This window comes from Muscardinus avellanarius (genome assembly GCF_963383645.1).
Source record: "Muscardinus avellanarius genome assembly, chromosome: 14".
Lineage (NCBI taxonomy): Eukaryota > Metazoa > Chordata > Mammalia > Rodentia > Gliridae > Muscardinus > Muscardinus avellanarius.
The window spans coordinates 71110576-71130800 of record NC_137800.1 but is presented as its reverse complement, the minus strand read 5'-3'; the positions used below and the strand labels follow the sequence as shown (position 1 = coordinate 71130800).

Genomic DNA, 20225 nt, shown 5'->3' with positions numbered 1-20225 from the left:
ATGGCATGTCCACAGTTACACAGCTAGGAGAGAATGGGGCTGGGATCTGACCCCAAGCCATCTGACTCGGTGCCACGAGCTCTTCATGTCTAGGCTACACGGCTGCTCTGTGACACTGGGAAACCTGGGTCCAGGATCCACGACTACAGAGCTAGCACCACGAGGTAGGGAAGACAGCTTGGGACCTGCAGAGGCTGAGGGGGGGTGGGGTGGCCGATGAACTGAAGCCCACTCAAAGGTGCAGGGTGGAAAAAGATGCAGGAATGGACACAGCAGGCTGCCTCCCCATGAGGGAATGTCCAGCCAGACCTTTCCCCCCCTTCCTCACCATTTTCTTTGCTTCTGGCCAGGAAGAGACTGTTGGGGCTTCTTGAAAATATTTCTTTCTAGCTCCTCCACTCCTCTAGAAAACAGAAGCCAAGTTCTGCCAGGTTAAAAACCAGTGAGCTCCAAAAAGAGGAAAGGGCAGAGAGAAGGGCTCTGAGCGCAGAGGCTGCAAACCATCAGTACAAGGCTCACCTGCCCGCGGTGCGCACACCGCTCCAGCATGCCTGCCTGCATGGGGCCTGGGGCGCAGACTCCCATGAGACTCCCCAGGACTCTGCAGCTGTCCCCCAGCCGAGAGGCAATGTGTGAGGACACTCAGAGGGCCCAGGCTGGGGAAGTGGCTCCCTGTGGACTGTCTTCCCCAGGCCTCGCCACGCTGAAGGGCTATTCCCGGCCTAGCAGGCTCGGAGCTTATTTTGCGCGCAGACTCTGTGCCCAGTCCAGAACTGCTCATGGGCACCGGCACCCTACCGAGCCCCCCCCCCCCCGGGTAGCATGTGAGCAGCTCCTGGAGAGCCTTCCCATGCCTCTAGGCCAAGGATGCAGTGCTTGGTAACTTCAGCCACTCAAACTGCAAGCCCCTCTGCTCCCCCTAAAACTGTCATAAAGACCATTTGGTGACCAGAAAGTTATACCAAAAAAAAAAAAAAAAGGGAGGGGGGAGGAAAACTCTTTGCTTTGTAGGATAAATAGGCTTCTCAAGATGTCAGTACAGTTGTCTGTCTTTGGGGATTGGTTTCAGGACTACCTCCCCTCCTGTGGACAGCAGAATTCACCAATGTTCAAATCCCTTCTATTAGCCGGGTGTGGTGGGGTATGCTTGTAATTACAGCATTTGGGAGGCTGAGACAGGAGGATTGTAATTCGTGGTCAGCCTCAGCTACTTAGTAAGGCTCTTTGCAACTCACGGACCCCCTGTTTAAAAATAGGATGAAAAATAGGGCTGGGGGTATAGTTTGGAGGTAGAATGCCCCTGGGTCCCATCTCCAGTACTTAAAAAAAAATCCCTTCTATAAAAAGGTGTAGTATTTGCACAGAACCTATACACAACCTGTGTACTTTAAATCATCTCTAGATTACTTCTAATAACCTAATGCAATGTAAATGCTATGTAAATAGTTGTTATGCAGTACTGTTTAGGGAATAACAGCAAGAAAAAATGTCTGTACATGTTCATTACAGATGCATTTTTTTCTTATTACTCGTTGGCTCATGATTGGTTGATATCACAGATATGGAGGGGGTGACTGTACAAAAAGCCAAGTCATCATGGACTGTTGTTGTGACTCCCCCAACCCTCCCAGGGCATTAGGGCTACAGGCCATCTTATAATTAATACTGAGATGACCCTGAGCCATTTCACAAAAGGTTAATTTATATCACTATTCCCAGGTTGTTCAAGGACAGAGAGCTGGGCAAAACATTGTAGGTATTCTAAATATTAAGGAAGAAAAAAATCCCGGTATAAAAAAGTCTTCCTGAAAGTTAATTTATGTGCAACAATCCTTCCTTCCCCTGACATTACCAGATATAGAAGGTTGCCCTGTGTCTCCCCTGGCTGGTGCCATTTCCCCCTCCCCACCAGCGCCCTTCGCCAGCCCTACTAAGTATTTTCAGTGATTCCTGCTGGTGGGTGATAAAACACACAGAAGTCAAGATTTTTTTAGACATTTTTTTTGGTTTGTTTTTAAAGAAACTGCATACATCATCAGAGACAAACAATAATTTAAATACCATGCAGTTTCTGTATGTACAAAATCTAGGCCATAGAGATCCAGTTTAATTTGTATTCTATGTACATCGTCATCCTCATATATCCGTCGTCTGTGAAATTAGAACCCGGGAGAGCGCGGGATTGACGGTCACCAAACTCTCTCACTCCTATACAAAGACAAACTATGTGCACACACCCAGGAAGCAACTGGGAAAAGCAACCGGTTTGGGGGTTAACAGACAAATGGGAAGGAAAAGTCACTGAACGTGGCCTCTGCCCCCTGGCGGCGCGGAGGGGAGCCCACGAATCCATTCATCGAAGCAACACACCACGGGTTTCTTTTCGGCAAATGTAAGTACACATTCGTAAGTGGGAGAAAAATAAACTCAGAGCTCTTCATCTCATTTACTGCCGTGCCATTTGGTTTCTCTCATCAGACAGAAAGGCTACAGTTTTCAATGCTTTACAGGGCTTTGAGGGCCTGCTGGGGGGATGAAGTTACCAGGAATTGGGAAAATGAAGTAGGCCGACAGTCTCTTCTGTCATTAAGGTGGGGTTGGAGCCAGGTGTGGAGCAGTGTCTAATTTTGAGAGGGAAACGTGATTTGAGAAACTTTCCATTTTCCTTCTTCTGCGAATCCAAATGATATAATGCTCAATCAGGAATGTATATAGCCAAAAAAAAAAAAAGAACTTGAAACTTGAGTTTTTTCAGAAAAGTGATTGATGTTGAACCATCTAGCACCCCACTGCCCATATCCCCAATTAATGTCAAACTGTCATCTTGGAAAGTACCACAAGTTGCTTCATAATAATGTGGCCAAAAAAAAAAAAATGAGATCTTTAGATCTCTCTAAAGATTTTGAGGCTTTAAGAGACAGCAGAGGCCCATCCTGCAGGCCACTGAGGTCACTCAACCTGGGTAGGAACCACCAAAAATGGGCTTGAGATAGCTGATCCCGAAGGTCGATGACCTTTTGGGGACACGGGAGGTGCACCTCTACCTGCAAGCAAGTGGTTTCCCCAAAGGGTGGTGCCCTGCAGGAACAGAAGGAGAAATTGTATTCAATTTCTTCTGTGCATGAAATAGACTGCAGGTCCAGAGCATTTGGGGTGGACAACCTGGCTGCTGACCATCTGGCTGCGGAGAGGTGGATTTGGGCTGTCTATTCCCCAAGAATCTGAAGGGCCCAAGAACTGAGGCCAGCAGGGAAGCCAGGGGCCTTTGTAGGAGGAGTCCAGGCAGTAGTGTACTCACTCCTGGACGGGGGAAGGCCCGACTGTCCTGCCAAGTGCCATTTGAGGCAGAGCTGCTGGTTAGAGGAAGTATAGCCCGCAAGCCTGGGCAGTCAGGCATCTTTGCCTGGAACATGTGCCTGACCATCCTGCCCTAAGGAGGTTCAATGAGAGAGCTAAGCATCTTTTGTCCTACCATTTGCACATTCAAATGTCAGTAAGCCTTTCGGGAAGACTGCATTTACAGTCACACTAAAATCCCGACCACATTTTTTCCCTGAATACCTCTCCCGAACGCAGGATCTATTCAGATTTGACATTCAAAGAAAAAAAAAAAACCCAAACAAAACAAAGATCTAGTGATGGTGTCTACAGATGGGGCTGTGTCTGCTCTTGGGCTGGGCAGAGGCATGCTTGCTCCGGATGGTGCAAGATGAGCAGTGGCTGGGGGTGCTGCCCACAGAGCTGCCCTGAGTGCACCCCCAAATCTGCCTGACTCCTGGGTGAGTGCTGGCCACGGAGTCATGGTGCCTCTAGAAGATTCCACAGACCCAGGATGGGTGTTACACCCTAAGAGTAACATGATCCCACAAGGTGTTTGGTGGGTACTTGTTGTCTCTCTTTTGGGGCATGGCCAGGCTGGCTGGCTGGCATCTTACTAAATCCTGGACATGTATAGTGGAGAGCTTTGAAGATCTAGAAAGATCTTGAGGGCTCTGGAACCATCACAGGCCAGGCAGAGCTCTGTGCCTAAGGGCCTGTGAGCTCTGTTAAGAAGGAAAAGAAAAAACGCTGCAGTGGGCCTAGGGAAGGTACTTCACGCCCAACCCTTGGTGTCCCTGTCATCAGAGCAAGGCCTTCCTGTGGTCCCAGTGTATAGGATAGTTGGAGACACACCTCCACACACCCAGCCTCATAAGACAGGAAGGAGTCTCCGCATAAATGGAGCAGGAAGGTCACCGCAGGGCAGGCACGCCTGGCGTTTGCCCAAATCTGGCACATGCTGAAGTCTAGGCTTCTGCCTAGAAGCTTTTCAGTGCAAAGAAAGGAGAATGGAAGGCCATCCGGTGGTTCTGGAGTACTCGACCCTCAGCGGCTGGAGACTCGACCCTCAGCGGCTGGAGATCCCATCTTATAGGGATGCTTCCTGGACTCCCTGCATTGGTCCTATATCTGGAAGCCATCAACTTCCAAGCCACACAGTCAGCGGCCCAGGGGCGTACAGCAAAAATTAAGAACACTGGCCAAGCAGAGATGCTGATCCCAGCCATTGTGGCCCTGACGGGTCCTCACGCCCCAATGCAGGGGCATGTTGGGATGCCTTAGCAATGGTGCTATGCACCTGATCACCTGTGACACCTAGCTTTCTGAACATCTGGCTGGGTCAATGAATTAGAAATGAGAGGTGACAGCTCTCTATAACCCAGAGCCACTTGGGCTGTGGGGTGCCAGCCTTCTACCCTTAGAGCACACACAAGGGACCTACAGGGAACTGGAGACTCCCCCAGGAAAAGACCCTTCCATTTTGCTCCCTGTGTGCAAGATAGTTGAAGAGAAAGAACAGGGACAATTGAGAGGTACTCCCTTGCTCTTGGCATCTCCCTCCTCAGAGACCCCCAAACCAGATGCCCTGTGAGCTCACGCTCTACCAGGTGAGCCAGACAAAGCTGTGCATAGTCACTCTGGCTGAGCCCGCCGCTTCCGCCTTCTGGGACCAGGTGACAGACCCTTGAGGAAGGGTTCACTGGAGGCGAAACTTGGTGCCAGCTGGGCCTGGATGGCGAGGTCGAGGACGTGGCCCCTCTGTGAGGTCTTCGTCAGGGCCCCGCGGGGGGTGGGACGCATTGCAGACCGGAAGCGGCGCTCGAAACTGTGACTGCAGGGCGGTCACCATTCGTTTTCGCACATAGAATCCTGATTGTGTTTCCTTTTATTTTTCTTCTTCTTCTTTTAAAAAAAGGCAGTTCAGAAGATTTACATCGTAATGGGGAAGTGAATAAATACCAGCACTTATGGTTCTTATAAATTTATGTTTTGAAGACAGCATAGCACTCAGGAGGAATTCTACTGTTAAGGTCGGTGAAACCTAGGAGAACAAATAACTTCATCAGGACCAAGGGGCTGCCAGACAATTTGGGAATACAACCTTCCTGTCCTCAGACGCCCTGTTTGTGACAGTCACGAGGAGATGTGGGCCTTCTCTACAAGGCATATACACACAGGACCTTCCCAAGTACTTGAACTTCCTCAAATTCCCTTCTGGGTTTTGGACAGTTTAGCCTGGAGCTCCTGACGGCCGAGCTAGTTGGCCCTGGGGGCTCCAGCCCACGCCACCAGCCTGGATTCAGCAGAAGGCAGGGGGATCCTATGTGGTGACACTGGCTTCAGCCACCAAATACTTGGTAATTCCTATTTCTCTAAGTGTTTACCAAAGGAGAAAGGGTAGAAGGAGTAAGTCAATGGATTTGCCACTAAGTAGCCACGTGACCTTATATAAACTCTTTACTTTCTCAGTGCCTCAATTTCTCCAAATGATACCACACAGGACTGTCTGGAGAAGTGGCACGGAGTAACAGAAGCGGACCTGCTTTGGAGTCCCCTATAGATTTGGTATTCATCCCAGGTTTGGCTTTTGCTGGCAGACTATGAACTGCCATCAGCTTTTCTCCTCAGTTTAAGTTTTCATGAAATCTCACTGTAGGGGTTACTGGTGACCTGGCACTTGTCAGATCATTCATTTGAATGGATTAAGGAACAAGTTCTGAGAAGGTCGGGTTTTACCAAGGTCTTCAATGTCCCTTATGCTAGGTTCAACTTAAAGTAGAACCTCACATTGTCCTTTCTTGTCCTGCTCCCCCCATCCCCGCCTGTACCTCCACCGCCAAACTACTTGTGACCCGGAAGCAGACAGGTTTGTGACCCAGGAACAGATCGGAGATGTTTGTTTTGAAGTAAATCTTGCAATTTGAGGGCAGTGGAACAAAACAAACCCCTGATACTAACCTTGTTAAGTGTCTACTCAATTCATGAACTTCCATTTCAGTGCTTTTAAATTCATTGAGCTCCTTCCGGATGGCAGCCTGGAGTAAAAAGAAGCCATCAGTGTGCAGGGAGGAGAGGGAAAGGGCTCCCTTTCTTTTTCATGCACAACAATATTTTTTCTTCCAAAAAGTCATACAAGTGGGTAAAATACATTCTTTCATCAGAATGAAAAAAAAAAAAATCACCTGAGGTGTCCTTAAGAACGTTCCAAGATTCCCCTTCTTAAGAGAAATCAATGAGGGGCTAGTGCAGCGAACTTCTGTTTTGAGATGTGCCTATGATTTGTGCCCTGTTTCTCCCCTTGGGCTCCAAGAGTGGCAGACACCATGAGCTTGGCTTCCGATGTCTTTGTAAGTCCCTTCTTAGATGCTCAGGATGGTGTCTTTGTCATGGAAGGTCTGTGCTGAGCCTGGAGCCTCACGCTCCTGACTTGCTCTGGGCCTAGACCAGCACTAGCCTGTCTCTGGGCACAGCCTCCCTTGCTGCCTGCTAGGGTTTGAGTGTGTGCCTGAAAGTTCGTGTGTGGGAACCTTCGTTTCCAGTGCAACTACAGTGAGAGGTAGCAGGGCCTGTAAGAAGTGATTAGGTCATTAGAAGGGGTTAATACCTTTCTTCAGGAACTGGACTCATTACGGCCAGAGTAGACTTATAAAGCAAGGCTGCCCCCTGTGTTGTTCTCTAATATGCCCCTAATTCCCTTTCCAACCTCCGCCATGTTATAAAGCAGCATGAGGCCCTCACTAGATGTTGCTGCCTGATCTTGGACTTCCTAGCCTCTAGAACCGTGAGTCTAAATAACCTTCTTTTCTTATAAAATACCCCAGCCTCAGGTATTCTGTCATAATAACAACAAACATTAAGACAGAACCCTTTCTGCTTCTGTAAATGAGGCACAGTGTCCTCTTGTCTGTCCTGTGCCTTTTCTAAGTAGTGGAGAAAGTGTTTAGTGACTTCTTTGCAGATTACCTGGAGCCCCTGGTGAATGGTGTCAAGGGAGCAGCACTGTTCAAACCTGGCTCTCAGTACCCTATCGTGAAGACTGGGGCCCAGGCTTCGCTGCAGGTCTCGTCACGGGCTCCCCAGTGGTGTGCGAGAAGCCCCGCATGCGGCCCTGATGCTGCTCTCTGGGCTCCCCATCCCATACTTACTTTATCAGCAGCGGTGAGGCGGGTCCATGGCTTATCTGCCCTGCGGTCGTAGTCCTGAGCGTCTGCCACCTCCACGTAGTCACTGAAGCGGATGAGGATCTTCCTTTCCCGAAGTTCTTCCACCGTGGGCCTCTGACTGAGCTGTAGGCAGGAGAGAGGGGGGGAGGGAGGGAGGGAGGGGGAGGGGGAGAGAGAGAGAGAGAGAGAGAGAGAGAGAGAGAGAGAGAGAGAAGAGAAGAGGAGAGGAGAGTCAGCCAGAGGAGCTGAGACCAGGTGGTGCTCTCTGTGCACCTGTAGGTGGGGAACATGTGGTCCAGAGAGGTAACTGCCATGGCAGGCAGCAAGTCCAGAGGAGCCAGCTCCGGCTCTGAACTGGGCTTCTCCAGGATTTTGAGAGCTTTATCATTCCTTCTTATACCTCTGCTCCTATATAGATGGGCAACCGGCCTCTTTCTTCACAGCACTGCTGTATTTTGGTCTTTTTAAAAAGCTTATTTTTTTTCTATGTGGGAGCCTGATCTAAATTTTTTCTGAGTCTGCCCTTTACCTACCAGGTGTCAGGCAACTTACACAATGATTTTGTCTTGTATTTAATGATTTAATATATGAGTCCACATCTGTTGAATTTAGTATATATATATATATATATATGTGGTACTGGGGTTCCTGGAAGCCCTTCTACCTCTGGGCTACATTCCCAGACCTATTTTATACTTTTTTAAATTTAGAAACAGGGTCTCTTAAGCCAGCACAGCTGGCTTCGAACCTGCGAGATCCTCCTGTCTCCACCTCCCAAGCGTGGGGATTACAAGTGTGCGCCACCATGCCTGGCTCAAGATGGGTTTTTAATAGTATTTTTGTCTTTTTTTTTTTAACTTGGGATTGAACACAGAGGCATTCTTCCTCTGAGCTATACCTCTAGCACTTTTATTTATTTATTTTTATTTTGAAGCAGGGTCTCACTAAGTTGTCGAGGGTTTCACTGTCACTGAGGCTGGCTTTGAAACTTCGATCTCAGCTTCCCAGATATTATACGTGCGTGCTGTACCTGCCTTGTAACACACACACACACACACACACACACACACACACACACACACACACACAATGTGCATATGTGCTTTAGATACGCAAAAAAGCGGGTATGTCAGGATGGGAATGTGTGGACTTATGAGTCTTTAGTGCAAACGTTGCTAATGGTCTCCTTAGAAAGTTCAAATGCAAGGTCAGTTAAGGAAGCAGAGCTGACCGTGTGCTGAGCAAGGCCAGGGTGAGGCCTGGGAAGGCGGGCCTCGGTGCGCGTGGATGGCTCTGTGATGTGGAAGGCAGGGATGAACCAGCTCCCCGTGCTACCTCGAGTGCCCTTTCTCTGTCCTTTAACCACAGAAGGCTGACATTTCTATTATCTTCTCCTGTTACTGGGTTATTTCTTCTGGAGCAACATCGTTTCCCCCTCTAGGAGGCTGTCAATTCATGTTCAGCCAATGTTATTTAAAAACAATCTTTCCTCTGAGCCCTAGATGGTGTTTTACTGCTATTAATAGAAGATACAGTTGGACAGAGCCTTCACTGCTCAGGCCTATAACCAAACTCAAGTGAAAGAGTCCAGGCAGTCCGGCAGCCTCACGCAGCTGCCTGAAACTCCTGGCTCCTGCTGGGGTGCTGCAACGGGCTGCCGGCTGGCAGGGCGCAGGGAGATGACTGCCTGCTGCAATTAAACAGAGTGATGGCGGGTAGTGCTGGGCTCTGGGTGGGACCAGAGTGAGCCTGCGGCTCCCTCTTGGCCAATGGTGAGTTCTGGGGGTCAGAGCAGGCCTACTTGCCCAGACGGCATGCAGTTCCCCTGAGTGATTTTGTCTGTGTTCAGGCAGCTCTGGTTTAACCGGGGCAGGACATTTTGGAATTAGTGCTGGCCTGTCATGGGAGACTACAGATTTCCCAGGCCATATGGCTTGAGTCACTGTAATAAAAAAGAGCGGTCACCCTGACAACAAAACGTGAGAGCAGAGCCGGGCGTGGTGGCGCACGCTTGTAATCTCAGAATCTGGGAGGCTGAGACAAGAGGATCGCCGTTCAAGGCCAGCCTCAGCTTCTTAGTGAGGCCCTGTGAAGCTCAGTGAAATCCTGTTTCAAAATAAAGAATAAAAAATAGGGCTGGGGGTGTAAGTTGCAGGTAGAATGCCCCTGGGACCCATCCTCAGTACTGCAAAAAACAAAACAAAAAACGTGGGAGCAGGGAGGATTTGTATAATGATTTAAATGCATAAAACATTAATGTTTACCATATTTAGACGGACGCCCACTTGAATTGTACAGTTTGTATCCCTCAGGTCTAGCAGAGTCTACTCTAGGGCATTGGATGAACCGTGGTAATTGAATGTGTGGTGTGTCTCTAAAAAGGCTGTGAGGCCCTGAATTTTCTTACAGTTGGTAATATTTTATTTATTTTTATACTTTTATTGGTGCATTGTAATTATGCAGGATACTGAGGTTCAAAGTGATATAAACATATGCACACATCACTTGGGGTATCACCCTTGCATCCTACCCCTTCTGGCCTCCCTGTACATGTTAGTGAGATGGCTAGTGATACCATCATACACAGACATAACATTATTTGAATACAGCCCTCACTTTTGAATTTATCTTCCTGGAAATCATGACCTGGGTTTTATTCCTAGCCTGTCTATGGTATAATCTGGAAGAAACAGAAAATTCAGTGTAAGGGACTGAGGGCAGATACTATGATCTGTGCCTATATCCCATGGGGGCTTAGACACTACCCTTCCATATCAGGAGGAGGTAGTGTCTACCTCCTCAGCAAGAGCAGGAGCTGCTGTGTCACTGGGATCTAGGGTGGAGTGTGGATCCCAGCGGCACAAGCAGCAGCCAGGTCTCTCTTCCATGAACATGGGCATGTCTGTCCCCTGACCACACGGGGCTCAAAAGATGTACCATTAGCCTGTGTCTGGATGCAGCTCTGACCTGGCACCTGAGGACCTTCCTTGGGTGCTGAAGAAATCATCTTAGTGGCCAAAGTCAGGTTTTTTGGGGGCTGATGGGCTGGACAAAGGGGTGGAGACAGTGACTGGTAGCAGCTGTATTGATCTATAGAAGCAACAATATGTGTGATCAAATCCTTAAAAAAAGTTAATAGGCTGAAATTCCATTATGAATACAGCCTGATCCCTATTCCATTTCTTTCTTCCTTTTCTTCCTTCCTCCCATCTATCTGTCCATGCATCCATTCATTTAACTAACAGTCATTTATTCTTTTTGTTTTTTTTTTTTTTGGAGAGGGAAGACGGGCATTTTCTTGGGATACAATTTTTACGTTATTCTCAGTTTGGTTGACAAAAATGATGGTCTGTTGCTATCAGCCTCAGCCACTGAGTTTTATTTTTCTCATGAGTATATTAAAATCAAATAAAATCAAGGAAATCTTTGGGCTAAAGAGTATGTTAAAAACAAACAAACAAACAAACAAACAAACAAACAAAAAAAAACCACAACACCTTCCCTGGCATCTGGTCCTAGTGTGATAAAGGATTAAGAATTTGCCCAGAGCCAGAACATGTATGGATGCTCTACCTGCTGGTACTGCCACAGCTCTGTCAACATAAACAGATGCGAAGGGCGCCCCCCAGTGTCTCCCTTAGGAACAGTCACCCCTTTGCTACTGATTCCCCAGTCTAGTCCTAGGGGAGGTAAATGCTGGAATTGCAGGGCCATTCACCTAGGGAAAGGAGAAGAGGAGACCAGGGAGAAGGAAGCAAGTATCTTATCATGGAAATCTGCAAAAACTAGGGGCTACTTGGGGGTAGTGAACCCCAGTGTCACCCCTCTGGGGGTGATAAATATGGGAAGCAACCCTCTTCTCTTGCCTACTTGCACAATTGGTCAAGTGTCTCTCTGCAAAATCATATGATCATTTTTTTTGTGTGTGTGTGGTACTGGGGAATGGAACCCAGGGGCATTCTACCTCTGAACGACAGCCCCAAGCCTATTTTTTATCCTTTATTTTTTTTTAAGATTTAAAGAAGTTTATTAAAAAGAGAAATACAGAAGATAGTAACAGCCCCATGCCAATGGCATATGGGGGTGGTGGTTCGAGCCAGTTCACCACCCAAAGATATAGCACGTGGATCAGACTTTTTATACCCATGACCTCTATCCTTTATTTTGAAACAGGGTCTCACTGAGTTGCAAAGGGCCTCACTAAGTAGTAGCTGAGGCTATTCATGAACCATGATCCTCCCATCTCAGCCTCCCAGACGCTGGGATTACAAGTGTGCACCACCACGCTCAGCTTCTCATATGATCATTTTTTTTTTGTGGTACTGGGGTTCCTGGAAGCCCTTCTACCTTGGGGCAACACTCCCAGACCTATTTCATATTATTTTATTTATTTGGAAACAGGGTCTCTTAAGCCAGCGAGGCTGACAATGAACCTGCGCGGTCCTCCTGTCTCTGCCTCCCCAGCGCGGGGATTACAAGCGTGCGCCACCACGCCCGGCTCACATGATCATTTTTAAGACATCAGGATTAAACATATGTCTAAGCAACTTTCTATGACTACTTTTTTTTTTTTAACAAGCAACTTTAATGTTTTGGGGAATTTGGGGATTCCAACGATCAACTCCAATGAACCTAATTAAAAAATCTGTTTTAACCCCTTCCCCGAATTCCTAGATCTTTCTGAATCAGAAATGAAGGGGTCATTATTCGTCCTATATTCCTGTCATTTCAAGGACACATTTAGAATAAGAATAATGTATCTCTTCTGTCCTTCTCACCACTGGGTCTCAGAATGAAATGTATCCTGTGTCTAAAGACCAGGTGGTCTTAAGAATGGAAACCATCAGAACTTGGCTGGGGTAAGAGTGACTGGCTGAAGTGAGGTTATTTAGTTCCCACGAAGATGATGACAGCCAGTCCCCTGAACATTCAGGTCCCCCCCTTTTTTAACCTTACTTTATTCATTTATTTTTATTTTTTGGTACTGCAGATTGAACCCCGGGGGCATTCTACCTCTGAGCTACACCCCCAGACCTTTTTATGTTGAAACTGAATCTTACTTAGATGCTGAGGGCCTCACTAAGTGGCTGAGGCTAGCCTTGAACCTGCGATCCCCCTGACTCAGCCTCCCAAGTACTGGGATTATATGCATGCACCACCACCCCTGGACACCTTACTCCTTTCACTTGGGTTGGCATCTGGCACGTTACCAGATGTCGAGGATGTTTTTAGGGGAAGTGTTGAGAAATACAAATCATGTAAGAAATTATATGCAATTCCAAAACTTCTGAATTTCTTCCTTTGCATAATATATCTAGGGACAAAATCTACCAATAAACCTTTTAAAATTAATTTTAATGGATCTCTTCACTGTCTTTGAGATTGGAGTAACTTTCTCTCAAGATGGTCACTGTGGGAGGCTGATTGAACACTTGAGTCAGGCACAGATAGTGTTCTATCCTGCGTGTCATCAATTAATTAAGCTTTTCAACATCATCCAAGAATAGCCTCAAGTTTATTATTCCAATTCATCATTCAAGAGGCCTCTTGTGCAGCATGAGATCCACGTGGGGTCCAACTGCCCTGCCAAATCATCTATTTGGGGAGTTAAAAATACATAAAAAGTTCCAGCTTTATGACTTTTATCTAAGTGCTTTTCAAACATCTTTATTAAATTTATTGGACTTTTGGCATTTTCCCAATCCAATAATTCAAATTAACTTCAGCACAAGAAAGTCAAATAGTTCTAAAGTCCTCACAGGTAAGGGGCAGTATCTGGGAGGCAAGAAAAAATTCATACTTCTCCAGGATTGTAGCGAATGCCATGTTATCATTGAACTGCTAATTATTTTTGAGGGGAGGAGATAATAGGGGTTGAAACCGGGGGTGCTCTACGTCTGAGCTATACCTCTAGCCTTTTTTATTTTTTATTTTGAGTCAGGGACTTGCTAAGTTGCTCAGGCTGGCATCAAATTTGAAGTTCTCCTACCTCAGCCTTATGAGCTACTAATTTTGTCATGAACTTAAGAAGGGGTTATAATAGTTTTACTTTTTTTGTGTAGTATTGGGAATTGATCCCAGGGCCTCATGCCCTACCACTGAGCTATATACCCTCAACCTCTACAATGAATCTTTTAAAAAATTAGTGTAAATGGAACTATAATACAACAGATACCAGGATGATGATTGGGGTGGGTGGATGTGATAAAACCAAGCAGAGGTGACTGTCACCAGCCTATAGGGCAGAGGGTAAGGAAGTGGAGGAGACTCCCATCCCTGCGGGAGGCCACAGAGCTGTGCGCCCTGACCCTGGATGAGAAAAAGCACTGGGCCAGGGGGCTTTCAGGCCCCGGACCAGTAGAGGCGAAGGCGTGGTGAGCGCCCTACCCTCTTCTGCCCCGGCTCTGGGCACGGAGAACTGTCTCTCACCTTTCGAGTTAGCCGCCTCTTGATCTCTCTTTTCTCCTCTTGCTCCTCTTGTTCATTCCGAGCTGAAAGAAACATCAAAGATGCTTTTGGTTTCAGTGCACGGTGTCATACACAGGTGCATCTTCTGAACCCTAGCAGGTCTAGTGCAAGGACCTTGGTTTGCAAGGGAGAAGACAGTGCTCCTGTACCTCCCCCAGCCACCCTGTTGTTCCCAGGGAGGCATCCTAAACCACCCGCATTGTTTCAAGTTGGTGGCGGGCAGGTTGGCCTTTCCATTCCCCGGACAGAGTTGCTGGGTTGAGGAATGTGGTGATAAGGCCACAAAAATGTGATTTGAAAACAAGGGGTAGCGGGGTTGGCAGAGATGTGGGCCTTTGGGGAAAAGTGGGGTCCCCTCCTCTGGATGAGATGGGGCTTCATCCAGGCCCCTTGAGCCTCCCGGAGATTGAGGGGGGTCATTGTGACACGGCCCCAGTGTCTGTGCACCGCGGGGTGGAATGAAGTCAGATCCACACCTGGTGCAGAAATGAATGGGTGCCCAGCCGACAGGAGCAGCAGGCAGCCCGCGCTATGGGAATGTCAGAACGCTCACCTTTCGCAAGCCCTGATTCCATTAGTTCTTTGAATCTTCCAAGAAGTCCACAGAACACGTGTGAGGCCAGGGTGTGGGGTACCATTGCCTGCATTTAGCCTCGTAAGGAGTGTCTTAGGAGCAGACTTCAGGACCTAACCGTTCTTGCTTTAAAATGTGGGTGACTTACTCATCAGAGTCTTAAAGAGCTGTAGGTAAGAGGGTCTGGGGAAGGGAGCAGATAGATGAGAAGCAGAGAATTTGGGCTTATATCTCTGGTTCAGCTAACTGTATGACCTCGAGTACATCATTGCTTCCCTTCTGGGCTTCCCTTCTGGGCCTCCAAAGATAACAAGAATTTCTTGATATCTGTGAAAGCATATATATCAACATAAGATCATCTGTCTTGGAAAAAACCATGAGCACCTAGTGTCACGCAAGGCCTGTGATTCTCATCCCCTGGGTTTAGCATGGCATGGGTGGCAGGAGATCCCAAGATGATCACTTTGGCACAGGGTTGCATTATTTTCCCATTTTGCAATTTATTTTCCAATTTTTGATATTATTATTGTCCCATTTTGCAATCACAGTTGTGAAGTTACAGTCGCTAAATGAATTAGTTGGTTGTATTGGCACACATTTGCAATTCACTTGTGGCATCTGGCTGACTTAAGTATGGGACAGATCTCTGAAAGCCCTGTACATAAAAACGGGGGGTTTGGACTATCTGCTAAACAGTCCCACCATCTCTCTCTTGCCATCCTGGGAAGGGAGCAACCAGAGCCATAGCTAGCTCACAATGAAGGTGGAAGAATGAGGTTCAGAGACACCCAGGGCATGTTTCTGCAGCCCTGACTCCCTGTACAATCAAAACCTTGTATAGGAACTGCACAAGAAATGCCATATCTGCTGTGGGACAGGGCACCAGAGGGCCCAGAAGGCCCGAGTCCTCCCCCATGAATGTTTCTTCCTTTAGACTTACACATCCTATCCTCCTTCTTCCCAGAGTATTCTTTAACAAGTTTCTCTTCGACCAAAAAACCCATTAGTCAGCCATTAATAACTTTGTATAAATTAACTTACCAAAGAAATTGGGAGGCAGACAAGAAGACCCAGAAGAAGAAAGTCCCCCCACTCCAAGAGTGACATTTGTAAACAGGCTAATTTCTCTGAGATAAAAACCCATGAAACTTGTCAGCTATTAATACCTTAGTAATGAATTGATCTATCAGAGAATAAAGTGTGAGACATACAAGAACTGGGAGACCCCCCGTCAGCTACATTTGGTGGGAGAAAGAATGAAAGGAAGATAGTAGTGCTCTGAGAGGCAGCTTAAGGGCACCTAAAATTTGCCGAATAGTCTACCACTATTAGTTTACAAATGAAGATATGAGAGCCCTGGAGAGTTATTTCCCAGCTATCACGCTTTTTGCATGGGGCCGACTCTCCTCTTCCCTATTGACTGGCCCCATACTTCTGACCCTACAGGATCCTTCTAACCTAAGAACAGGGCCATTCTGTGCCTGGGCTAGCACAGCATGAGGCTGTCCTCTCCCAGACATATTCCTTAGTCCCCAACCTCTACCACCCATGGAATCTACACCTTTCGTTCAAAGCCATTTACAAACCCAGTGTCATGAATTCTCAGGCAGAGTCTGCCAAGACAACCCCATTAGGCAACTAGAAAAAGAGGCCAGGAAAGGCCCATGACATCATTACTCAGGTGCCACCATCAGAGGGTGCTCATTATGTGCTCAGAAGCCCACAGGGTCTCATTGGCTGCTGGACAAAGCAAGGGCTGCTCCCAGGCCCATCCAGGGCGGGGCTGCAACCCAAGTCAAGGTATTCTCCCAGCCAGGCTTTCCCCAACCCACCCTCCACCACCCTCAGACCCAGGGCTCCTCCTGGGCCCAGAAAACAAGTTTTTGAACAAATTGTCTAGGGATGTTTTCTAGTGCCATTAGCTACATTTTTGTTTGGGGATTGAAGTAGATCAATGAATACAAGAAAAGAAATTTAGAAAAAGTTTCAGAAAGCAGGGAAAAATAAGGAGCCGGGACATGATTGGCCTATTTGAATTTGGTTAAGTACTTCTCTAATTTGTAATTGGTTGACCAAGGTGAGAAGAATAAAGGAATCCTGGGAATGATCTTTGAAACTTCTTTGCCCCCTCATCCCTGAGTTTACTAGACAGAGTGAGTGGCAGTCAAACCCACCCACTGAGGATCTGCCTGTGGTATTTCTGGATCCGGGTTAAGCAGAGGTGGGAGCTGATGCCTTAGGGGGTCCAGAGGTGAGTGGGGTTGGAGTGGTGTTGGTGCTAGTGGTTTAGACCATCTATTTCCAGAAGCCTTGCTCACTGCTGCTGAGAAAAGCATTATTTTCTACAACCTGAACCATCCTCAGAGCTTTTCCTCCTCTTTGAGCTTAGGGATCAGAGCAGAGGCCACAAGTTCAGTTTAGTCCCTTGAGTAAGTGTACAGAGAATCTTCTGAGGACAGAAGAGCCAAATTAGCTTTGGTGGGGCAAGGCAAAAGAGAGGAGGAAGATTGGCTATCTGTTTTTGATTTTAGGAATTGAGGTTTGCCTTTCTGTTTTTTTTTTTTTTTTTTTTTTTCCCTTCTCTCCCAAAATGGAGAATCTATAAAGGATCAGGTATCACACTGCAGCCAAAAGGGAGACATCCATCACTCCGGCCAAATGCTTCCCCAACCACAGCAATGTCTGTATATGTTTTTATTCCATTGCCTCGCATGTTAATCTTAGAAACTTTTTAAGGGCATTTGTTGGTTAAGAATATTCCTAGAGACTTAGGAGATGGTACAATGTACTTGAGAATAGGGAAAGGAGATCCTGAAATCAGCCTGCCTCCAGCTTTGGGGAAGTAGCTGTTGCCATGGAGAAGAGAGGCCGGACATGGAGATGCCGACAGCGGGGTGCTGCATGGGCTGTGGGCACCACACCTCCTATGGCAGCCTTCTTAGGAGAAATTCAACACCCTCCCTCAGCAAACATTTAATGCTGACCAAGTCACAAGAGCATTAGGAGGCTGGGTGAAAGAACGAAATAGAGAATATTAGATTGGTTTAAGTGGAACTAGGTCTCACGTGGTTGAGTGTGTGCGTGACACAGCCTGTTTATAAAACACATAGGATATAGTTCTCTTTTCTGAAAGGAAATTAGAAGGGTGTTTATGGGCTGAGCTAGAAAGGGTCATGAACTAAACTAAAAATATTACTCATTAGCTATGTTGAAGAAAGTATTGGTGAGAGTATTAGCAATGACCCAGTAGATATGAACAGAGTAGTGTGATTTTTTTAAATTATTTAATATCAACCACCAAATTAAGGCATATTGGTGTCCATAAAATGCTAGAGTATTTTGGTATTTCTTTATTTTTTTTATAGCACCAAGTGAATTCTCTGTACATTCAAATATACTCTGTTTCCTGTACTGAACAAAAGCTTATTTATTTTGTTCTGTCTGTGGCCTCAGGGACAGCTGGCTTTTCCTGAATGGGGACCTCAGACAGGCACACCGCCAGCCCGTGGAATCATGAGAGATGGCCACAAGCATTTTCCCTTGGAGTTGCTGCCTTAGACTTGTAACATTAGCTTTGGAAAGGGCTGAGGAATTTGATCCACAGCAGCCGGCCAGTTGCAAAGGAAAGCACAATTTCTAATTCCAATTTTAAGATGGCTATTTCCCTTATTTTAGCTATCAATATCCTATTCGGTGTTTTTTGATTGAAAGGTGACCCTAACTCTCTTCAAAAACACTTAGCAGTACGTCTTCTAATTTTTCAAGTCCTCTCTGGCTTTATAACTCACGACAGAAAAGGTTCTGCTCGCAGTATGTGAGCATCTAACCAACAAAGCCAGATGCAATGAAAAAGAATTTGCTTTTTTGGAAGTTGGGGTCATCTTTGGCTCTTAACTAACCCACAGGGATGGAGCCTCAGCTATGGGAGGGGCACAGACATGAGGGAGCAACCTGGTGACCTGCCATTCAACAATAAGGACAGCACCCCCAAAGCATCCACGATTGCCACGGGCTTGGTCACTTACGTTTCAGAATGTTCCTCTGCTCCAATTCTTCAGCCGTCGGTCTCTGGCTCAGCCGCCTACGGAAAAAATCCAGGAAGAGTTTTTGGACCATATCGTATCCTTCCTGGGTCATTAATCTCCTCGGGCCTTGTAGATACATGAGGCAGAGCAGGTGGCTGGAGTTCCTGTTCCATCCTGTGCTCTGAAAGACTGACTCTCACCACCAACGCCTCCTCAGTTCCTCAATTTCAGCCCCAGGAAGGGCACCCTGCGTCATGTCACGCAGGGCTGACCCTGCGCCTTCCTCTCGCTGCCCGCCCCTCTCCCGTTCCTCCAGTGCCCCGGGGCCAGTGCACCGAAACTTAGACGGAACCCTCCTCTTCACAGAAGTCCCTTTCTTTCCCGTGGCCTCTCAACTTCAAGACTGTGGCCTCTTGCCTTTCTCCCCCTCCCCGGAGGCCAGAGCTTTCTTCTTGCCACGTTTCTGCAGACTCAGAACATAAAGAGGCTCTTGGCTCTTGGGGACATGCAAGAGAGCTTGTCTGTCTGCACAGAACAATCGCTGCTCTTCTTATCCCCACCCATTACCACCAGAGGCTTATTAGACAGAGAATGACAAACGAACAAGCCCAGAAGTGAGGCTCCTGTTGCTGGGCGCATACTTCAGCCACGGCTAGTGAGACATCACAGCGAGGGCGTGAGTGTGCGGTGGTGCTGGGCGGAGGCAGGGACAGACCATGGCTGGGGAGCTCTCGAGTCCCCAGGCAACGGTGTCCAAGGGGCAAGCTCCACACTTGTGCATCTGTATCAACTTCTAAGCAATGGTCGGCCCCAGTACATTGAGCACCAACACAGACGCTTTTAAGTTGTCGGTAATTACTGAACAGCCTTGCAATTATTCCAGATTCCTACTTTACCCATTGGGATGAGGTGAAATGAAAATATTGTAAGAGGAATATGAGGTTTCTGGAGTCTTCCACAGAGACCTCAGGGGTAGAGACGTGAGTTCTCCTGGCTGGAGCAGTTGCCGTTCCTCTACAAATACCAGAAACTAGTGTCTAGAGTTGGCAAGATGTTTATTTATATTGCAGAATCTGAAGAGACACACGGGGAGGTGAGAAAGCGGTGGGAATCAAGATGGAGACACATGTGTCACGGCCTAGAGAAAAATTAACTAGTGGAGCCCAGAAGCTAGGAAAGAGGGAGTCTCAGGCATGTCTGTCTGGTAGCAAGAACTATTCACAAAAGACTCTTCCAGAACCACATGCTCGCACAAAAGCCACAGCTTCGTTACATAAAAAGCACTTCTGCAAAGATACTTGTCAGACAGCTCTTCAGGACAGACACTACCCTTGTTATTGATCCTGTTTGCAAAGGATTGTTATTTCAAAGTGTTGTGTGTGATCCTCTTCATTTTACTTTAAAGATTCCCCCTGCTTGAACCTTCTTGCACATGTTCATGGCCTACTATGGCACATAAATTATTACCACATGCTATATTTCTAAATAAATATTCTTTGGGAAATCTCTCTCTCCTCTCTGTCTCTCTCCTCCTCCACCACCACCACCACCTCCTCCTCCTCCTCCTCTTCCTCCTCCTCCTCCTCCTCCTCCTCCTCTTCCTCCTCCTCCTCTTCTTCTTCTTCTTCTTCTTCTTCTTCTTCTTCTTCTTCTTCTTCTTCTTCTTCTTCTTCT

The 20225-nt window shown here is 47.2% G+C and overlaps 1 protein-coding gene across 1 annotated transcript; it reads right to left on the bottom strand.

Annotated features, from left to right (window-relative positions):
• Positions 1-4953: 4953 nt before the first annotated feature.
• Positions 4954-18663, bottom strand: LOC308273190 (phosphatase and actin regulator 4-like; the record flags this gene model as incomplete). The annotated part of the gene is made up of 5 exons (XM_080710281.1): positions 4954-5152; positions 6280-6356; positions 7467-7607; positions 13914-13975; positions 18552-18663. 5 exons carry the CDS (start codon positions 18661-18663, stop codon positions 4954-4956), a joined length of 591 nt encoding a protein of 196 aa, XP_080566407.1.
• Positions 18664-20225: the final 1562 nt, after the last annotated feature.